General features: G+C 39.1%; 1 protein-coding gene across 1 annotated transcript in view; it reads right to left on the bottom strand.

Annotated features, from left to right (window-relative positions):
* RECQL (RecQ like helicase) overlaps positions 1-20,032 on the bottom strand; it is a 33,161-nt gene extending 13,129 nt beyond the window's left edge. Inside the window, exons 1-6 of the mRNA XM_082665321.1 lie at positions 19,958-20,032; positions 17,589-17,636; positions 9,745-9,942; positions 8,677-8,856; positions 5,055-5,161; positions 1,426-1,624 (exon numbers count right to left, since the gene is read on the bottom strand). Of these exons, the coding sequence (XP_082521447.1) occupies positions 1,426-1,624; positions 5,055-5,161; positions 8,677-8,856; positions 9,745-9,942; positions 17,589-17,604 (700 nt within the window). The 5' untranslated portion in view covers positions 17,605-17,636; positions 19,958-20,032. The remainder of the gene's footprint in view (positions 1-1,425; positions 1,625-5,054; positions 5,162-8,676; positions 8,857-9,744; positions 9,943-17,588; positions 17,637-19,957) is intronic.
* Between the last annotated feature and the right edge of the window lie 80 nt (positions 20,033-20,112).

Raw genomic sequence — 20,112 nt, forward strand, 5'->3', positions numbered from 1 at the left:
TAACCAAGAAGGTGAAATATCTATACACTGAAAACTAAAAGACACTGATGAATGAAACTGAAGAAGACACAAACAAATGGAAAGATATTCTGTGCTCATGAACTGGAAAAATTAATATTGTTTAAATGTCCAAATGACCCAGTGCAATCTACAGATTCAGTGCAATTCCTATCAAAAGTCCAATGGTATTTTTCACAGAAATAGGAAAAACCACCCTGAAGTTTGTATGGACCACAAAGACCCCAAATAGCCAAAGCAATCCTGAGAAAGAACAAAGCCAGAGGTATTACGCTTCCTGATTTCAAACTATGTTTCAAAGCTACAGTAATAAAAGTATAAGAACATACAAATAAAAGCTATAGCTAAAGTAACGGGACAGAATAGAGAGCCCAGAAATAAACCCACGTATATACAGTCAATAAAGTTACTACAAAGGAGCCAAGAACATATAATGGGGAAATGATAGTTTCTTCAATAAATGGTGTTGGGAACACTGGACAGCCACATGCAAAAGAATAAAACTGGACCCTTATCTTACACCACATACAAAAGTCAACTCAAGATGAATTAAAGACTCAAACGTAATATCTGGAACCATAAAACTCCTAGATGAAAACATATGAGATAAGCTCCTTGACATCAGTCTTGGCAATGATTTTTTGAATCTGAGGCCAAAAGCAATAGCAACAAAAGCAAAAAAACTCACACACAAAAAAACAAGTGGGGTTGCCTCAAATTAAAAAGCTTCTGTATAGTAAAGGAAACCATTAACATAATGAAAGGCAACCTATGGAATGGGAGAAAATATTTGCAAATCATATACCTGATAAGAGGTTAGTTAATATACAAAATATATAAAGAGCTCATACAACTCAATAGTAAAAAAACCCAAACAATTTAATTAATTTTCAGATTTTTTTGCACAGAACATGTCTGAGTAATCTGATTCAGGCTATGACTGTAGGATTCTGTTGGAGAAGCAAAGAATAAGGTTACTAAAATATACCATAGAACTGTAACACTGAGGAGTTAGTTGGGTGTAGATCCTGAAGTGGGTGCTAAAGACACCCAGAATGATGACTAAAAGAGACAAATCTGAAGCAGATGCAAATTCCTCAACAGATGTGAAGGAGACTCTGGAGGTCAGTAAACCTTTATGGCTAAAGATGGCAAGGTATAATATTTGCTAATAAGCACACATTTCAAAAGATAAAGGCAATTAGACTAATAAACACTACCATGGGGGTGAGGGGTAAAGAGATCAAAGATTCTGCCTCTTGACTCCCCTTATATTAAGGCAAGAAAAAAATGAGTAATAACTACCTAAGAAGATAATTTTAATGGAAGCAGGGATTTCCGTCATGTAAAGCTGAGTAAGAAAAGCGTCCCTAGCATCAAGGGGTTTTCTAGATACAACATACATACCAGGTCTGAAATCATGTCCCCATTGACTACAGCAATGAACTTCGTCTACAGCAATTCGGGTAAATCTCCTTGCTTCATAGGCTTTTTCTAGTCTTGACATAAACATTTTGCTTTTTGCAATTTTCTCTGGAGTCACATAAATTAGCTTTAGCTTGGAGTTTTTATTTACCATTTCAGCATGAACCCATTTCACATGCTCCTGTTGAAAGGAAACACAGACACAATGATAGCAGAGCTAAGCTAGCAGACTGCAATACTCAGTGGTAAATGAAGACATTCATTACTCAGAAGCAACAGCCTTGGGGCTCTTTTAGCAACAGATGTTTACTTCATTAAAATCAAAGTAATGTCCCAGTACTAAACTTCATGGCAGCTGTGCAAACAGCATTTCAGTTACTTACTTACATCCAGACTGCTGATAAAAGAATAATCTCATTTGACAAAAAAGAGAACAAAAAAATGAATGTGAAGACACTCCAATAAGCAATTACTCCATAAAGGCATAATGCTAAATTTTTCACAATAAATGCCAAAATGTAAGCTCAATGCGATAGGTATGGTGATAAAGGTGGGTTTTATTAATTTTTTACATTATATTTGAAATCATTTCATGCATGTGTGAACTAGCTATTTTAATGATGTTATCAAATCTACTCATAATCTATTTAGGTTTTATGAAGTATCTTATTCATTAAATTTTTATAATGTGAAATACATATATTTATATATTATATATATCAGGGGTCCCCAACCCCCGGGCCACAGAACACTGCCTGTCCGTGGCCTGTTAGGAACCGGGCTGCACAGCAGATGAGCGGCAAGTGAGCAAAGCTTCATCTGTATTTACAGCCGCTCCCCGTCGCTCACATCACTGCCTGAGCTCACCTCCTGTCAGCACTATGGTGAGCTGTATAATTAGTTCATTATATATTACAATGTAATAATAATAGAAATAAAGTGCACAATAAATGTAATGCACTTGAGTCATCCTGAAACCACCACCACCCCCAACCCCTGTCCGTGGAAAAACTGTCTTCCAAAAAACTGGTCCCTGGTGCCAAAAAGGTCAGGGACCGCTGACATATGTAATAAGAATAAATCTTAAGAACTAACAGCTATTAGGTTCTTAATGTTGTTGTTATTTTCTATAATATTTAGAACAGTGGATGTTGTATTTTCTCCCTCTAACCTAATTAGGACCAAAAGAAGTGGTGAATGCGATAGAAAGTCAAAATACTTTCAATCATCCCAGAAAAGCAGTCTGTTAACTCGAGATAGTCCTAGTTTTGTTAAGAAATGGCCAAAGTGTATTAAATATTTCAGCTGGTCCTAAATGTCCCAGAAATATTAGAGGAGCAAACGTAAGGCTATTTCCTCAGCAACTCTTCAAGCAGTAGTGACATGGCCTGAACTTGTAATTCTCACACCTTTCTAACTACAGTGGACCCTGGAACAACTCAAATTTGAATTGCATGGGTCCATTTATATGCAGATTGTTTTCAACAGTAAATACTACAGTACTGCGATCTGCAGTTGGTTGAATCCCTGAAATGAGGAGAGCTGACTACCAGTCACCCACAGATTTCTGACTGTGTGTACAGTTAGGGGCCCCCAACCCTCACGTTGTTTAAAGGTCAACTGTACTTTCCATTATTATTACTCTCTTTTTCAGTTTTAAAGAAGTGCAGTATGAGAAGGCAGTGTTCTCCACAGATTCATTTTGGTGAATGAGAAAGCAGTTATAATGACACAAGAGTTTAAATAAAACAAAATTATATGGGAAAGACTAGGAGAACCAGGGCTTCCTGAAGACATAGCTGACTTTAGGGCTGGGAGGAAATATACAAAATGAGCACAGAATATCTTATAAAAGAAAGCAAAGACTCAAAAGCTATGAGCTACATTTAGGAGCCACCTTAGATAAGACTCTCACTACTCAAAGATGGGACTATTTCACCATAAAAAAAGAATAATAACTATGGATCAAAAGACATCAAACATGTTAAAAATCCGTAAATTTACAATGATACTTGGGGAAAAAAAAAAACGAACTTATTGACCACCTTCGGAGAATGCTGGAAAACCAACTCTTTCTGAAAATTGGTAAAGAAAGGGAAAGAACTTTCAATCTGCAAAGAGTTAATAAGGAAAAAGTTCTTTTTTACAGAAAAAGTCTAGCTAATATAAGAAAAAGTGAGAATTAGAAATCACCATCTTGTAACCCCCTAATTAAATAATGCTCTAGGATAGGCAATAATCATCGGTGGCTGCTAAAAACCATTAGATGAAAAGGTGATAGAGAACTTGATAATTATAGAGCAGGCAGACATAAGCTGAACCCACTGATCAAGCTAATGTCACAAAAATATAACTGGGTTTTATATACCTTCTGAGTGATACCAGGGGAAAGTATACTCTTGCCAAGAAAAAGAAAAGAAAAGAAAGCCCAAATACAGTCAAGCTTTTAGATCTAACTAAAAGAAACAAGTGAAACAACATCACAAGAATACAGTCAGGAAGAGACGAAATATAGGAAAGTATAGGACAAAAAAACAAACAAAAAAAACAACCTAAACAATAATTTGCGTGGGAAACAAACAAGAAATAAGGGAAACCTATGGATATATCAACCAATACAACATAATGCATGAACCTTATCTGGACCATGATTAAAAAAAATAACAACAACATTTGATGAGACAGAAATCTCACTCTTTTTATATGATGGTTTTAAAGAACTAATACTAAATTTTTTAGATGTGATAATGGCACTGCAGTTACCTTTTTAAAATGTTAGAGATACACAATGAAAAAGAAGCTACAATTGAAATGATATGATGTCTGGGACTTATCTCAAATAAATAAACCAAGGGTGGGCAGGAGGGGAAATTGGGGATATATAGACAAAAAAAATTGGTCATATGCTGATAACTGTTAAAGGTACTTAACGATACATGGCAGTTTTTATACTATTCTCTCTACTTTTGTATATTTTTAAAATTTTCAATAATATGCTTTTTAAAAAACAAACACCTTGGAAATGCTTTATTCTACAGATAAAGGTAAGAGAGTCCATTCCCAAACAGAAGAAATTCCACAGGGGTTGGGTACCTTGTTACTAATTCATTTTTTCTATTTAATTATATTGCATAATAAGAAATTCTTGCTCACTATTTTAGAATGGACACTATAAAACAGCAAATATTTCCTGTAAAGTGCCAGATAGAAAATATTAGGTGTTGTGGTCCATATCACAGCTACTCAACTCTGCTGTTACAGCAGGAAAACAGTCACAGACTACACATAAAAGAACCAGCGTGATTCTGTTCCAACAGAACATTATTTATGGCCACTGAAATCTGAATTTCATGTAACTTTCACACTTCACAACATACTATTCTTCTTTTGATTTTTTTTAACCAATTAAAAATGTAAAAACTAATCTTAATTCACAGACCACACACAATAGGCAGTGGGCTAGAACTGACCTATGAGCAGTAATTTTCGACTCCAATGTAAACAGTTATCAGTTTTTTAATTTTATAAGCAACTCAATTGAACCTAAGGTTCCTATTTCAATGAAGAGTGTAAATTAAAAATAAAATACAATAAAAGCCACACACGCATACCTTAGAACTAGAAGCATTTAACATGGTAGCTGAAATTTCTAATTGTTTCAAAACCATTAATTGGTCTTCCATAAGGGAGATCAATGGGCAAATCACGAGTGTAAAACCTAAAAGAGAAAGAAATCTACTTTAAATTTTATATCACCACCAGAATGAGTTTACCTTCTTTACTGTAACTTCCGGCCCTGCCCATCAATTCAGACTGATTTTCAATGCAGCCTTAGCAATATACCAGCTATTTCTTACCCTCATTAATAAAGGAGGTAGATACGAATAAACAATAAGCCAAATAAGCAGATATAAGATAAACAGACATCTCTCACCCTATCAGTCTTACAGAAATATAGATAGATGTTATCATTTGGAAATTACTATCATTTTTAACATTTGGTATTGGTAATCTCAGTAAAATGATATAAATCAAGTCAAATACTATCCAGTTAGCTTTCCAAAGAAAACATAGCAACTTGTATCATCTAGAATGATAGTTACATAAATATCCATTCACTTACTGCACCAGATTAATTTAGTCGGATCAGAAATCAGTGAACGGTTTTATTGACTGACAAGTTATCGTAATATATCCCCTTTCTCTGAGAACTGAAATTGTTTGCAGCAGCTACAAAAGCTATTCTACATTGTTAAAATCCTAAGTTCTTACGTTTCTGTAGTTTGTTCCTAAAAAGAACCTAGGGCAGAAAGCAGACCAGTTTAAAAAATATACTCAAGGTTACGACCTTATCAAGGATTTTACCCTCTCAATTAGTCCTCTCTCCTGTATTTTCACTTTCTCCCTCATTACTGGCACCTTCTCATTAGTATTTTATTTTATCTTATCATCTTATCTTATTTTATCTTACTTTATTTTATTTTTTGGCCACCCTATATGGCATGTAGGATCTTAGTTCCCCGACCGCGGATCAAACCCGTGCCCCCTGCAGTGGAAGTGCGGAGTCTTAACCACTGGACCACCAGGGAAGTCCCTCATTACATTTAAACACGGTCAAGTCTCTCTCAAATTTGAAGAAACCCTGAACACCTAATTCAGGGCCCCCTGTCTTTTTCCCTGCATAGCAATTCTTTCCCAGGAGTGTCCCTTTCACTGGTTCCACTTCCTCACTCCTACTCACTCCCAAACAATTGCTCTTTGGTTTCCACCCAACCATTTTACTGAAGCTGCTCTAGCCAAGGTCATATTTGAGTCCCTTGTCACTAAGTCCACTGGAACTTCCATGTCCTTATTTTATTTGACCTTTTGCCAACAGTCATCACTATTAACTACTCCCTGCTTGAAATACTCCCTTCTCCAGGCTTCTGATAACCCCATACTCTCCTGACTACCCTCCTACACTTTGCTTCTCTGTAAGGCCCTCTGTCTCTGTCTGTCCCTAAACTCTTGGTGTTCTGGTTTCTGTTCTGGGCGCCCTTCTCTTCTCACGCTGTTCTGGATGATATAATTCACTTCAATAGCCATCTGCATACTAACAGCCTCCAACCCAGCAACCTCAGGTCTCTCGAACCCAAGCTTTCCACTCAAACATCCTCCTACTCAGAGGACAATACTACCTGGATATCTTGCAGGCATCATAAATTCAACAGGCCCCACATTAAATTCATCACCTTCCCTCTCCATTCCCAAATAAGTTCTTTCTCCAATGTACCCTGTTTCAGTGAACAACTTCACCATCTGTCCCAGCCTCAAATCTGGGCAGCTAGACTATCTCTTCTCCTAGTCCTGTATCCAATGAATACCAAGTCCTACTGAACCTACCTCCTAAATATTTCTGGAATTCCTCCATCTGCTGGAATTATCCTTCTAAACCACAAATCTGACAAGTCTCTTACCTGTTTAAGACCCTTCAATAGCTTTCCACTCATCTAAGGAAAAGTTTTAAAAATATCTTTAAAGATTCTTTCCACATGTCTTGGCCTTCACTGCCTGCCACACTAAAATGATTCCAGGTTATTGAATACCCCACACCATGCATGTTCTCTCACTTTTAGGTGCGCGCGCACACACACACACACACACACACACACAAACACACTATGGAATATTACTCGGCCATAAAAAAGAATGAAATAATGCCATTTGCAGCAACATGGATGGACCTAGAGATTATCATACTAAGTGAAGTTAGCCAGACAGAGAAAGACAAATATCATATATCACTTATATGTGGAATCTTAAAAAAAAAAAAAAGAGAGATACAAATGAACTTATTTACAAAACAGAAACAGACCCATAGACACAGAAAACAAACTTATAGTTACCAAAGGGGAAAGGGTAAGGGAGGGATAAATTAGGAGTTTGGGATTAACATATACACACTACTATATATAAAACAGATAACCAACAGGGACCTGCTGTAGAGCACAGGGGACTCTACTGAATATTTTGTAGTAACCTATAAGGGAAAGGAAGCTGAAAAAATATATATACATATGTATGTATAATTGAATCACTTTGCTGTACACCTGAAACACAACACTGTAAATCAACTATACTTCAATTAAAAAAATATTAAAATAAAAAAAAGCCACTTCCTCAGGCCTTCCCTAACAGCCCCTAGACCAGATCTTTGCACTGACTTAATTCCCTATTAAAACCTTTATCACAAAACCCTTAAAGCAATTGCTTGCAATTAAGCTGTATTCTCTAGACCAGGGGTCAACGAACTAAGGGCCGGTTGCTTGTTTTTGTAAATAAGGTTTTCCTGGAAAACAGCCACAGCCATCCCTTTACCTATCGTCTGTGGCTGCTTTCCTGCTACACTGGCAGCTGAGCAGTCGGCACAGACCTCACGGACCGCAGAGCCTCTCCCATTTACTGACTGGTTCTTCGAGGAAAAGTCTGCTGACCCTGCTCTATACCCCTGGTAGTCCCCAAACAGCAGCATCAGTGTCATCTGAGAGCCTGTCAGAAATGCAAGCTCTTGGGACTCACACTAAACTAGAATCTGCATGTTGATCAGATTACCAGCTGATTTTTATGCACGTTAAAGTTTGAGGAAGCACTGCTGGCCACTGAGCTCTGTGAAAACGAGGACCACGTACATCTGCTGACTCCAGTATCTCCAGGGCCTAACACCACAGCAGACACTCCACAAAGACCTGGGGCTCGACTCCAGGCCTACTGACTCCTTTTCTAGGGCTTTTTCTCCTACAACATGTTCTTTAATGATGTTTCAGGAACCAGATAAAAGAATGAATTACTCTCAGTCTTTTTTTTTTTTTTTTTTTTTGCGGTACGCGGGCCTCTCACTGTTGTGCCCTCTCCCGTTGTGGAGCACAGGCTCCGGACACACAGGCTCAGAGGCCATGGCTCACGGGCCCAGCCGCTCCGCGGCATGTGGGATCTTCCTGGACCGGGGCACGAACCCGTGTCCCCTGCATCAGCAGGCGGACTCTCAACCACTGTGCCACCAGGGAAGCCCTACTCTCAGTCTTTAACATTCCCTCTCTAGGTGAATCCTTTAAATGTGTATTAGTGGAGAGATAAATCAAACAAAAATGCACTTGATTTTGGCAAATATAGGGCTAGACATTTTTTTAAAGACTTAAAGATATATTCAGAGAAATAATGTTTCTTCACGTTAAATTAATGTTGATTAATACCCACCATCTGAACATAACGCTGGTAACTGGTAGCATAAGCTCTTTCCCCCACCTGTAGGCATAACGAGAAATACCTCCTTTCCAGACATTGTTACATTAATCGTTTCCAGCTGAAGTGACCTGAACTTCTGCAGTTTAAAGACATTTTGCAGAACATCTTTAACTTTACCAGACCATGGAAAATCTAGAAAGAGAAAAACAAACCAGATAGATTAGAACTATTCAGTATTATGAATGAGACACAAATGTGAATGGCTGTTTTTATAATAGAGAAGAATCAGATCAATATATAAGACTTTTAATACTATGGACAATTTAACTTTTATAATAATAATTTTGAGATCTGTTTAATTCACGATGCTAAGCAAAATCATACTTAATGATATATCATAAGAAAAAGTACATCAGAAAAAAATGACAACATTTGCCGGTGATAAATAACTTACAGAGGAGAAAGGTGTTTGGTCAGGTATTTGAAAAACAGTCTGCATGTCCATCAGGAAATTCATAGCATCATAGAAAACTCAACTATCATGAACAAAGTTAACGATTACCTGAAATTTTTGGTGTAAATATCTTGTTTAAAAATGGACACTGGAAAAAAAGGCCCACAAAAGCATTCAATTCTTTCAAGAGTTATAGTATTCCACAATTAATGATAAACAAGATGCTTGGCAAGACCCTGAATCAAGAAAGGTTTGTTCACTAGGGCAGGAGAATGCACTGCCCTTCAACGAGTTTAAATTTTTTTCTCAATTGTTTAATTTTTTCTAGTTAAAACCTAGAAAACTGAGTTAAATAAATATCTTATTTTTCCAAGCCCGATTAATGTTGCTAAAACCATATTTGGACAAAATAATACATTGTGAATAATAAAGGCTTCATTTAAAAAGAACATGGGTAAAGAATGGTCTGCTTCCAAGTTCCCCTGCCACTTAAGGAATGGCTAGTTTCAACTCTTAAGCTACTAGAAAGCACTGACCCAGGCACAATGATTTAATTCCAGTTCATAGAACTGAGAAGAAACAAAACTGGCAAAGATAAAAAGAAAAACAACAAAAAAAGAGCAAACCTTCTTTATTCCAAGAGGCAGGTGACGAATCACATTCGCTGCTCTCGCCAGCATCAGAATTCTCTAAACACTGCTTTAGTCTCTTTGTTAGGACATTTTTTTTCTGAATAAGCTCCTGTTGCCTTTCCAGAAGTTCTTGAATTTGAATGTCTACCACATGTAGCTCACTGGTTATAGAATCCAGTTCCTCACTTAGAGCTACGAGGGAGGAAAAAAGATATAATGACCAGACAGAGTTAATCACAACTTTAGGTTTCCTTATTATTGATTTTTACATATTCCTCACCATCAAAATTATATACTTACCGTAGTATAGCAGAGTGGTTAAGAGCATGTGTTTTGGAGCCACACAGACCCGAGTTAAATCTTAGGTCTTCCTCTTACTGGCTGAGTGACCTCAGGCTAAGTACCTTATACTTAACTGAGCCTCAATTTCCCTATCTGTAAAATGGGGATAATATTAATACCTAGCTTTCATAGAACTGCTATAACAAATTAAATGAGATAGCATATTGAAAGTTCTTAACACAGTACCTGGCACACAGTTAAGCATTTCATCAATAATAATTTTTTTTATTATGTTGTAGGGCAGTGGTCCAACCATCTCCTAAATCATTTCAGTAAAGTGACCAGACTTTGAAGCAAGAGGAAATTATTTAAAAGTCATACCCTAACTACTTAGCTATCATTTTACAAAAACATTCATATTTGGGTTCATACTGTGACATTGCAAGGAGTCGGTGATTATAACTACAATGATGTAACAGTAAAGAGAGAAATCAAGCATGCTACTGCAATTGGCATTACAAGGCCAGCATGCTAACTTATAAAGAAGCCTTAACATATGACTCTAATCAGTCCAAATATTAAAGTCAAAGTGAGATTTCTTTTGATATCACATCACTGGAAGCTAGAAAAATTTTATAGATTGGTGTTTTCTAAAACATCTGCCTGCATTAATCAGTGTCCAGTTTTTGTTTTGTTTTTTTTGTTTGTTTTTTTTCTTGGCCATGCTGCATGGCTCGTGGGATCTTAGTTCCCTGACTGGGGATTGAACCCTGGCCCTCGGCAGTGAAAGCACAGAGTCCTAACCACCGGACCGCCAGGGAATTCCCAGTCAGTGTCCAGTCTTAATGCCTTTTCATGAGATGAAATCTTACAGTTATGATTTAAAATAGGATGCTCCGGTGGCTTTGTATTCTACCAACTGCCTGCATGATTCTTGGTTAGGGCTGGCCACCAAGGAAATCTGTAGGAATGAAACAGCAGCCAGGTTTACAGTCAGGAGGCTGGCATAAGGTCAGGTGTTGCTGCAGCTCACTCCCGTTGTCGCTGATCCGCTGGCTCACCTTGCTGACAGGGGGCAGAAGCAGGGGCAGGTTTACCCACAGCTTCTTCAGCTTCTTTGAATCCTTGGCTGGGTTCAAATGCAACTTTCTGCAGCAAGTGCACCAGCTCTTCTGCAGGGCACCAGCGTCCTGGAGGTCAGAGCCTTGGGGACAGTGACACATCACATGAGTCCCAATGGCACACAGGTTCCACTTGGTCCTAATGCGTTTCAGCTCTTCCTTATCCTCCCACATGCCACATCCATCCTCCTGACCCTGCTGCTGGCTCTTGTGACTTCCAGACCAGCAACGGACTTCTTCACCAGTTCCCATGATCATGTAGAGACTAATCCCTGGCATAAATCCCTTATATCACTCATAATGATTCAGCTTCTCTGATGGAACCTGACCAATGCCAAATGTTGTCCCAGAGGAACAGAACCTTAATGGGTTCTCTGAATCGCTTCTGGGCCACCTGGAATTGAGTCTCTGATCTGATTAGATTTAAGGGTATTAATGACCCCTCTTTGCAGTAGTAGAAGCGATAATGGTATTCCACAGCATGCAGTAGACAAAGTTAAATTATCATCTATAGATACCAGTAATTAAGTACCTAGAGAAGGCAATGCTCTGGGTGACCAAGTGTTTGCTGTCACAGAACATTTTTGTAAGAATAATGGGGTCGGTTGGTTGCTTGCGAGTATGCTGGAGCACTTGATGAGAGAAATGCAGGGTGTCCATAAAGGGACCTCAAAGTTTCTATGACTGTCCTAAACAAAACCCTTATCTCCAGAGATTACTGAAAACAAACAAGTTTAAATTCTGCAGGTGGCTGAATTATGATACAAACTGAATTCCCAACCTCGCAGGGACTCTTCTGTTAAAGTTAGGACATTGATTTGGAAGGAGTGAGACCCTGAAATCGGGATGGGAACATATGGGCAGATTCCAACGAAGCAGGGGACCTTGAGCCACTAATTCTGCCAAGTCTTTTTTGCCCCCCCTCCCCTTTCTGAAACAGCCTCCTCCTGCCTGTTACGGTCTTTCCTGAGGTAGATGCCCTGCAAGAGCACGTTAATCACTCGAAGGATCCGCCCCCACCACCTTCCAGTGCTACAAGACCCACGAGGCCCCAGAGGATGAGATATAAAAATGTGAACTGTGAGAAAACATGACACACACCAAAAGAGTTGCATTTGCCAATATCCATCACCAGAAACTAGAGAGTATACGTGGGAACAGGTCCTAAGGCTACTAAATCAAGGTGGACAGCATACAATATTGAATGAAGCCAAATTTACTGGTGTGGACTCAATAAGAAATTCTGGATTTAGGGACTTCCCTGTTGGTGCAGTGGTTAAGAATCCGCCTTCCAATGCAGAGGACACGGGTTCGAGACCTGGTCCGGGAAGATCCCACAGGCCACAGAGCAACTAAGCCCATGCTACACAACTACTGAGCCTGTGCTCTAGAGCCCGCAAGCCACAACTACTGAGCCCGTGTGCCACAATTACTGAAGCCCGCACGCCTAGAGCTAGAAGCCACAGCAATGAGAAGCCCGCGTACCACAATGAAGAGTAGACCCTGCTCGCCACAACTAGAGAAAGCCCAGGCAGCAATGAAGACCCAACGCAGCCAAAAATAAATAAATAGATTTATTTTTTAAAAAGACAGGACACAGTCCAACAACAAAATTTAAAAAAAAAAAAAAGAAAGAAATTAATTCTAGATTTAGTGTGCTAAATATAGTGGCCAGGAGTGGCTCTAATAATTTACTTAGCTAGTCCCAAAGATGAATATCAGAAAGTTGGGAGGGCTGGAGTGGCTGTTCTCTGTAAGCCAGGAATGACCATGGGAAGTACTGCCTTTGAACTAGACTACCTGAATCAACGAGAATGATGGATTCTAAGACATGGGGGCTAAATGCTGGGAATTCAGTTCACGACCAGAGGAAACGTAGATGTGGCTGCCATACCCGGCAATAGAGTAGAACAGTCTGACCCACAGAGATCTTCGGCAGTAGCTAGCTGATCGTGATGTCTGAAATGGAAACAGACGACTTGATCTGTACAGGCAGAATACAAAGGCCTGATTCTGGTAAACACAAGCCTGATTTGAATCACCGCAACGGAGACATAGTCCTTCAACCAGTTCCCAGAAATGGCCAGTTTATAGACCTAGAGTCCCTTGTATAAAGTGGAAGTTGGGGCCCTTTGAAAAAGGACTCTCCTACACAGCTAAAAATTTATGTGGTAAATCTTTCCACTATCCTTCTCCAGAGAAACTTATCAAGGTAATTGTGTACTGGGAAAAGGAAAATAACTTCTCAGAAATTATCAGACTTCAACCCTAAACTGATAATTCCTGGAGAACTAAAATGCCACGGAGATCCACCAGTCAGAGTAGGGACTGGACAAGCAAAGCCGATGATCAATGCAGTCTTGCTTGGGTGCATCATGCAGTGGGTGAGGAGGTCCTCCAACCTACTCTGTGGTTACTTCCCCAGTTCCAGCAGGCATAATTAGAACAGGTATATTCAGCAACTGGCTGAGTTCACATGTAGGTCTCCTGACCCAAGAGTAAGGACTATTATGGTAGGAAAGACCAAGTGGAAGGCAGATAAGTGTGCTTACCTATCCAAACAGTGAATAGTGCTCTTCCCACGGCCACTAGTGAAATGTTTGCTTCCCATCCCTGAAACTTTGGACTCTGCTGGTCTAGAGGTCTCAGTTAGCGAGGAAGAACTCTTCTACCAGGAGGAAAAGCAACGGTTCCATTTAACTGGAGTTGACTACCACTTGGCCAGTTTGCATTCCTCACGACAGGAAATCAACAGGCAAAGAAGGGGGTTACTGGACTGGCTGGGGGGAGTGATCCTGACCATTCAAGGGAACTGGATTGCTATGACACTGCAGAGGAAAGAAGTGTGTCTGGAATGGAGGGGATCCTCTAGGCTGTCTTTTGGTATTCCCATGTCCTCTGATGAGAGTTAATGGAAAACTACAAAAACTCATTACAAGCAAACCGCTAAGGCATATCCCACCAGGCAAGGCCCCATGACCAGGTGAGGTGCTTGCTGAGAACAAAAGGATATGGAATGAGAAGTTGAAAAGGCAGTTATAAAATAATAGCTATGACCACACGATCAGGTGAGAACCAAGAACTGCAATAGCTATAAGCATTTCTCCCTTATTTTGACATTCCTATATAAGCCAAATTTGGGTTTTTCTTGTTGCTGGTTGGTTGGTTGGTCGGTTGATGGATGGGTGGATGGCTTGATTGATGTTCCTGCTCGCGTTCCCCTAAATTCTAAAATAAAAAGTGTTAATAGTCTCTAACCTCGTATCTCAGGATTTAAGTTAGAAGATTATCAAGAAGGATGTGATTCAGCAAGAAGAGGAATGAGCGTCACGCAAAGATGAAGAAAAAGAACTCCTGTCCTCTTCGGAGGAGAGGATCAGTGTATATTTGGTTGGACCAGGGACAGCTGTATCATGTTGGGGAGCCAGAGATTTAGAAGGTGGAAGTGAAGCCGTCGCCATATTTTCCATATTTAAGAAGGTCAGTGCAAGGTCAGGCCTGGTGACCTCACTGGCATGGGGCAGCAACTGGGTCCATGAATCCAGCTGCTGCTAGATATCCTTAGGGAGACAGCAGGGCCTGCAGCTCCTCTAGATCCTGTTGGTTCTCCTCCCTTGGCTTCTCTGAACACTCAGCCAGGTCATATGCAACTCCACGGGGAAGGACGTGAGCATTTTGACAGGTCCTGCATCACCTACACTGGAGGCTCTGAGGCAATAAGAGACTGATCTAGGTTCCGGTAAGATTCATCTTCGTGGGGAGCAGTTTGTTTGGGCATTCCCCACTGCATATGCATCTTCTCTTCCTAACTGCTGGCTCCTCCAACTTTGGGCCCAGCTCCAGACACGCAGGCAACAGACAGAAAGAAAGAGCTTAACCACTTCCCATATTCACACCAAGTAGAATCCCTACAGTTAGTCCCTTCTATCTCTCATAGTGGCTCTGCTTCCTGATCAAATCCTACGTAACAGAGATGTTAATGTCAAACTACGCTACAAAGTCAGTATCATCGTACCTTAGATAAAGTCCTGATTGACTAAGAGTATAAGAAAATAGAGCTAGTTGTAATAAATCAGGGTCTTTTAATGTTTTTGTTCAAAATTATGTCACCTCTATTGCCAGCATGGACAACACATGACTTGTATTATTGGAGATGAGATTGAAAAGTGAAAGATTTCAATAATCCGTAACAAAGAGGGCTTATTACTATAATATATCTCAAGAGCACATAGTATTGAGCAGGAATCACACTCCAGAGTTCCTAAGCTTACAGCTGATGCAAGGGAGGTATCAGTCTTCAGAAACAGCACATTTTCTAGCAATATCCCATACTGAAATGAACAACGAAAGGAAAGGGATTTGCCACGAGGGAAGCCGTCAAATCCAAATCAATAAACTGCCTGAAGGCAACTTCAGAGGCATTTCAAATATAGTTCGACAAGTGGGTAGAACAATAGAAGAGGTGGGTTATTTGAAAGGGGCACAATATTGTAAAGGCAATGATTCAAATTAAGCATCTCCTCTTAAATAAAATTTATCTATGTCATTACTCAGTTATTTTACAAGCATAGCCTACTGAGAAAGCTTAAAGTCTTGTTAAGTAGAATAACTCATTTATGCATTCCAAAAATAACTATACCCAACTGAGGCAAGGTTCCGTAACATCTCTGAAACCCTCACCTTTGTCTCTTAGTAAAGAACATTTGGATTAGCATTTAAAATAACTTAAATTGTTACTATTTATTATTAACCCTTAAGCTGTGAGAATGAGTCATGAGACAAAGCCAAAATCTATGTCACTATTTTTTTCATATTTATATTTAAATAAATTGTAGTTTTTAGGGGTGGATGGGAGGATGCCATACTTAGGGAAACCATTTCTTTAAAGTTTGAAAAGAACCTAATCTTTTTACCCCACTGTTAGTGCTAGTATGTAGCAAAGGCCATATTCACTATATCCTACAAAGGACAGGAAAATACCATAGAATAAGTTCCTCACTCCTGCCATCCACTTCTTTACTGAATAGTCAGCAAGACCTCACTAATAAGCACAACAGAATCTAGCCAAGTTTATAAAAACAAGCAATGGATGGAAATATACCAAAATACCAAGAGTAGCTGCCTGGAAAAGGTCAAATGGAAGTTTTTCTTTTATACTTTAAAAACGTTTCAAATAGCTCCACTTACAGGAACTTATCTTAAGGAAATAATCAGAGACAGACACAAAGCTTTTGATTCAAAGATGTTCAATGCAACCTTTTTTACATTTTAAAAATGGAGACAGACTGAAAGTTCAACACCAACACCAAAAGTGTTAATTGTTTAATGTCACTTCAAAACAATAAAATACAGAACAGTATTAAAAATAGAATATTTACAACATAGAATTTACTTAACAATATGTCTATACTCTATATCTACATTATGTTTTTAAAAATCACATTACCAAACATTATGTACAAAACATTAAAAATTTTGTTGAAAAACAATACATCTAAATGTTACAGTATTAACCTGACTAGTGAGATTATAAATGATTTATATTGTCTACTTGATAAGTTCCCTAATGCTATCAAGAAACATATCATTCCTTGGAACTCTTATGTATTGTTTTTTGGGAACGTAAAATGGGATCGTCACGATGGAAAACAGTACAGTAGTTCCTAAAATAATTAAACATAGAAACACCATGTTAACCAGCAATTCCACTTGTAGGTATATACCCCCAAAACTGGAAGCAGGGGCTCAAATGAATACTTGTACACAATGTTTGTACCAGCATTATTCACAAAAGCCAAAAAGTGAAATAACCCAATGTCCACTGACAGACAAATGGATAAAGAGAAGGTGGTATATACATACAATGGACTATGATTCAGCCTTAAAAAGATACATGTTACAAAACAGATGAACCTCAAAGACATGCTTAAGTGAAATAAGCCAGACACAAAAGGACAAATATTGTATGATTCCACTTAAATTAGGTACCTAGAATGGTCAAATTCACAGAGACAGAAAGCAGAATAGTGTTACCAGGGGCTGCAGGGAAGGGAGGACTGGGTTTAACTGGTACCGAGTTTCAGTTTGGAGGGATGAAAAAGTTCTGGAGGTGGATAATGGTGATGACTGCACAACAGTGCAAATGCACGTAATGCCATGCACGTAATGCCACTGAACTGTATGCTTACAAGCAGTTAAAATGGTAAATTTCATTAAGTACATTTTCCCACAATGAAAAAAAATCTGAAAAAACATCACTTCTATAATCAAAATTTTTAAAACAAGTATTTTTAAAATTTATTTTTTATTAATTTCTATTAAGACTTTTTTAGAGCAGTTTAAGGTTCACAGCAAAATTGAGGGGAAGGTACAGAGAAAAACATGCAATTAGAAAGAGAAGAGAATGAACTACAAAATGTAATCATCTCCACTAACCTGAAACGGATGCCATTCTAAAGTTGAATTGGAGAGCCAAGTTTCTTTCTAAAAGTGAAAGAAAAATCAGAGCAACAACTTTTTAAAAACAGTACTGTTGATGATGCTCAATGATAATGTCATTACTAAGCACAAAAAAATGTTAGAAAGTAAACTATATACTGCAGTGACCTTTCAATAAGGACTACATGCTTCTTCCCACTCTACATTTTTATGGAAAATTCTCTAGATTTCAGAGAAGTGTCCAAAGTCACATAAACATATAATAACAAGTATGACGTCAAGAACACTGAACAAATATCCACCAGACACAAAGCGATGTCACAAAAAAAGAGCAAAGCTTTGAGGTTAAACAGCTTTACCACTAAATTACTGTGTGATCTTAGCAAACCTAAACAACTTGTTCGTCTCAGCCCCTTTCCCTGTCTCTAAAATTGGGATGGTGTAGGCTATTTTACAAATAACAAGTTGGATAGATTCAAATATCCCAGATGAAGCAAAATCCATCAACATAATATTCAAATTAATAATTTAACATTTTACTGAATATGTGCTTTAAAGGGTTACAATTTAGACTCAATCTTAAAAGAGGAATTGGTATTCTACAGAGGGGTGAGATTTCAGAGGGAGAGAACATGAAAAGGTCAGAAGTGGGGAAAAAGCCTGGTTTGTATTAAGGAACTCAAAATATTTCTGAATGACTAAAACTTAAGAGTACACACGAGCAAGTGGAAGGAGGTCAGGTTGGAGGGTAGGAACTTTATTTAGATTGTCCATAATCTCCAGGAACACCTCCCCCAACTCTGATATGGAAAACCAATATTTTCCAAAACTAACTTAGAATGTTCTCCAAAGCTTCAGCATCACCCTACCCTTACTCAAACTGCTGACCTTATGCCCTTCCTCATGTAGAATTCTGTAGTCACCACTAGGCTGGAAAAATAAGTAGGGTCTTCTTTACCTTGCTAAGAAGTTTGGAAGGGCCACACCACTAAAAGATACTGAAGAAGGGGAGTAAACCAAGGACTTCTAATTCTTGATCGATATGAATATGTCTTCACCATTTTGTGGAAATATAATTCTCCTTCTCTAGACTGTAAGGTTCTCCAGGGGGATAGGGATTGAGTCCCTTCACATCTGTATCCACATAGCCTAGCACAGTGCCTTGCATATAGTGCAGGCTCAGGTTTGCTGAGATTGAAAGCAGAGGGTTTTTCTATACTTATGAAACGATGTAATCTACAACCATTTTGCCCCACTATTTTAAACGACTCCTTTGATTATACTGTTAAAAAACTGCTCATAAACTCCTTTCCCAAAGGATGTGATTTAATAGCAAAAGCTATCTGAACATAAAATATGTTCAAAAATTAATGAGCTATCTATAGCATGTGTGTCAGAAGTATACCTAGGCACTGCTAAAATCCAAAACAAACGGAGACCAGTCTTGAAAATTTCCTGGGCAGACAAAACCAGCACAGACATACAAACAAAACTTAATTTAGCTTATTTTGAAAGACTAACTTGACCTGGGGCATTTTTTTGTTTCTGCCTCTGGAAATCAGAAGCAAAACTCCAACTGTTTCCCAAGGTTGCTAGGAGGTAACCACTAATCAATTCCCTATCCTTTAAGAAAATGTTAATATTATAACCAATCAGTGTGAAGAATAAACAGTCCTTACTAAACAAGCTGCTTTATAACAATATAGCCCTGAGCCTAATTCCGTGTTTCGATTTGAGTGCTCCCGGTTGGCAAACTGTCTTTTTGGTGTGTACACATGAACTTTTACTAATTACTACTTCCATGATTCAGTGGTTTTACTTGCTATATCTTAAATTTTGCAAGCATCCTCAGGAAATATTTTACAGGGTCTCAGGCAGTCATGCATGCTTGACACCAAGTACCAGGGGCTAAATCACACACACACATCCTCCAACTCCTCGCCCCCTGCGTTTAGACGCAACAGCAATTTAATAATACCCTCCCTTACGCTTAGGCGTTCCCAGTGGCGTTTCCCAGTAAACAGTGGTTGCAAATAAACAGGCTGTGGTACCCAAGCCTCCTGCACGGAAAAGGCTGGTGATAAAAAAAGACCGGTCGGCAGTGGAACGTGCCCCTAAAGGACCGAGTTCCATTAGAGCTGAGCGATGATAGAGAGTTCCATTAGAAGGGCGAGGGCCCCTGTTTCTCCCCAATGTATTGGTGGAAGGAAATGAGCCGGCCTCCCCATCAGCCAGGAAAAGGAATATTAGCTGTTTCAAAGCGGTAACGGGAGTTACCCCAGAACGTCTCCCCAGGGGGTTAAGGGACATCCTCCCCTCCTCGGTCTCCGACCCCAAAACGCCCCTGCCTCAGGTCCGCTACTCACCGCTTTCAGACGCGCTCCAACGAAAACTTCCCGCCACCAGGCTTTCCTTTCTTTCCAGCCAGGAGCATCCACCCTTCCGGGTCGGTCCTTTCAACCAATTGCAAGTAATACCCTTCTCTTATTGGTCGAGGGGTGTGGCCACCATGTGCGTCACT

The sequence above is a fragment of the Grampus griseus genome (assembly GCF_964374135.1).
Source record: "Grampus griseus genome assembly, chromosome: 11".
Classification (NCBI taxonomy): Eukaryota; Metazoa; Chordata; class Mammalia; order Artiodactyla; family Delphinidae; genus Grampus; species Grampus griseus.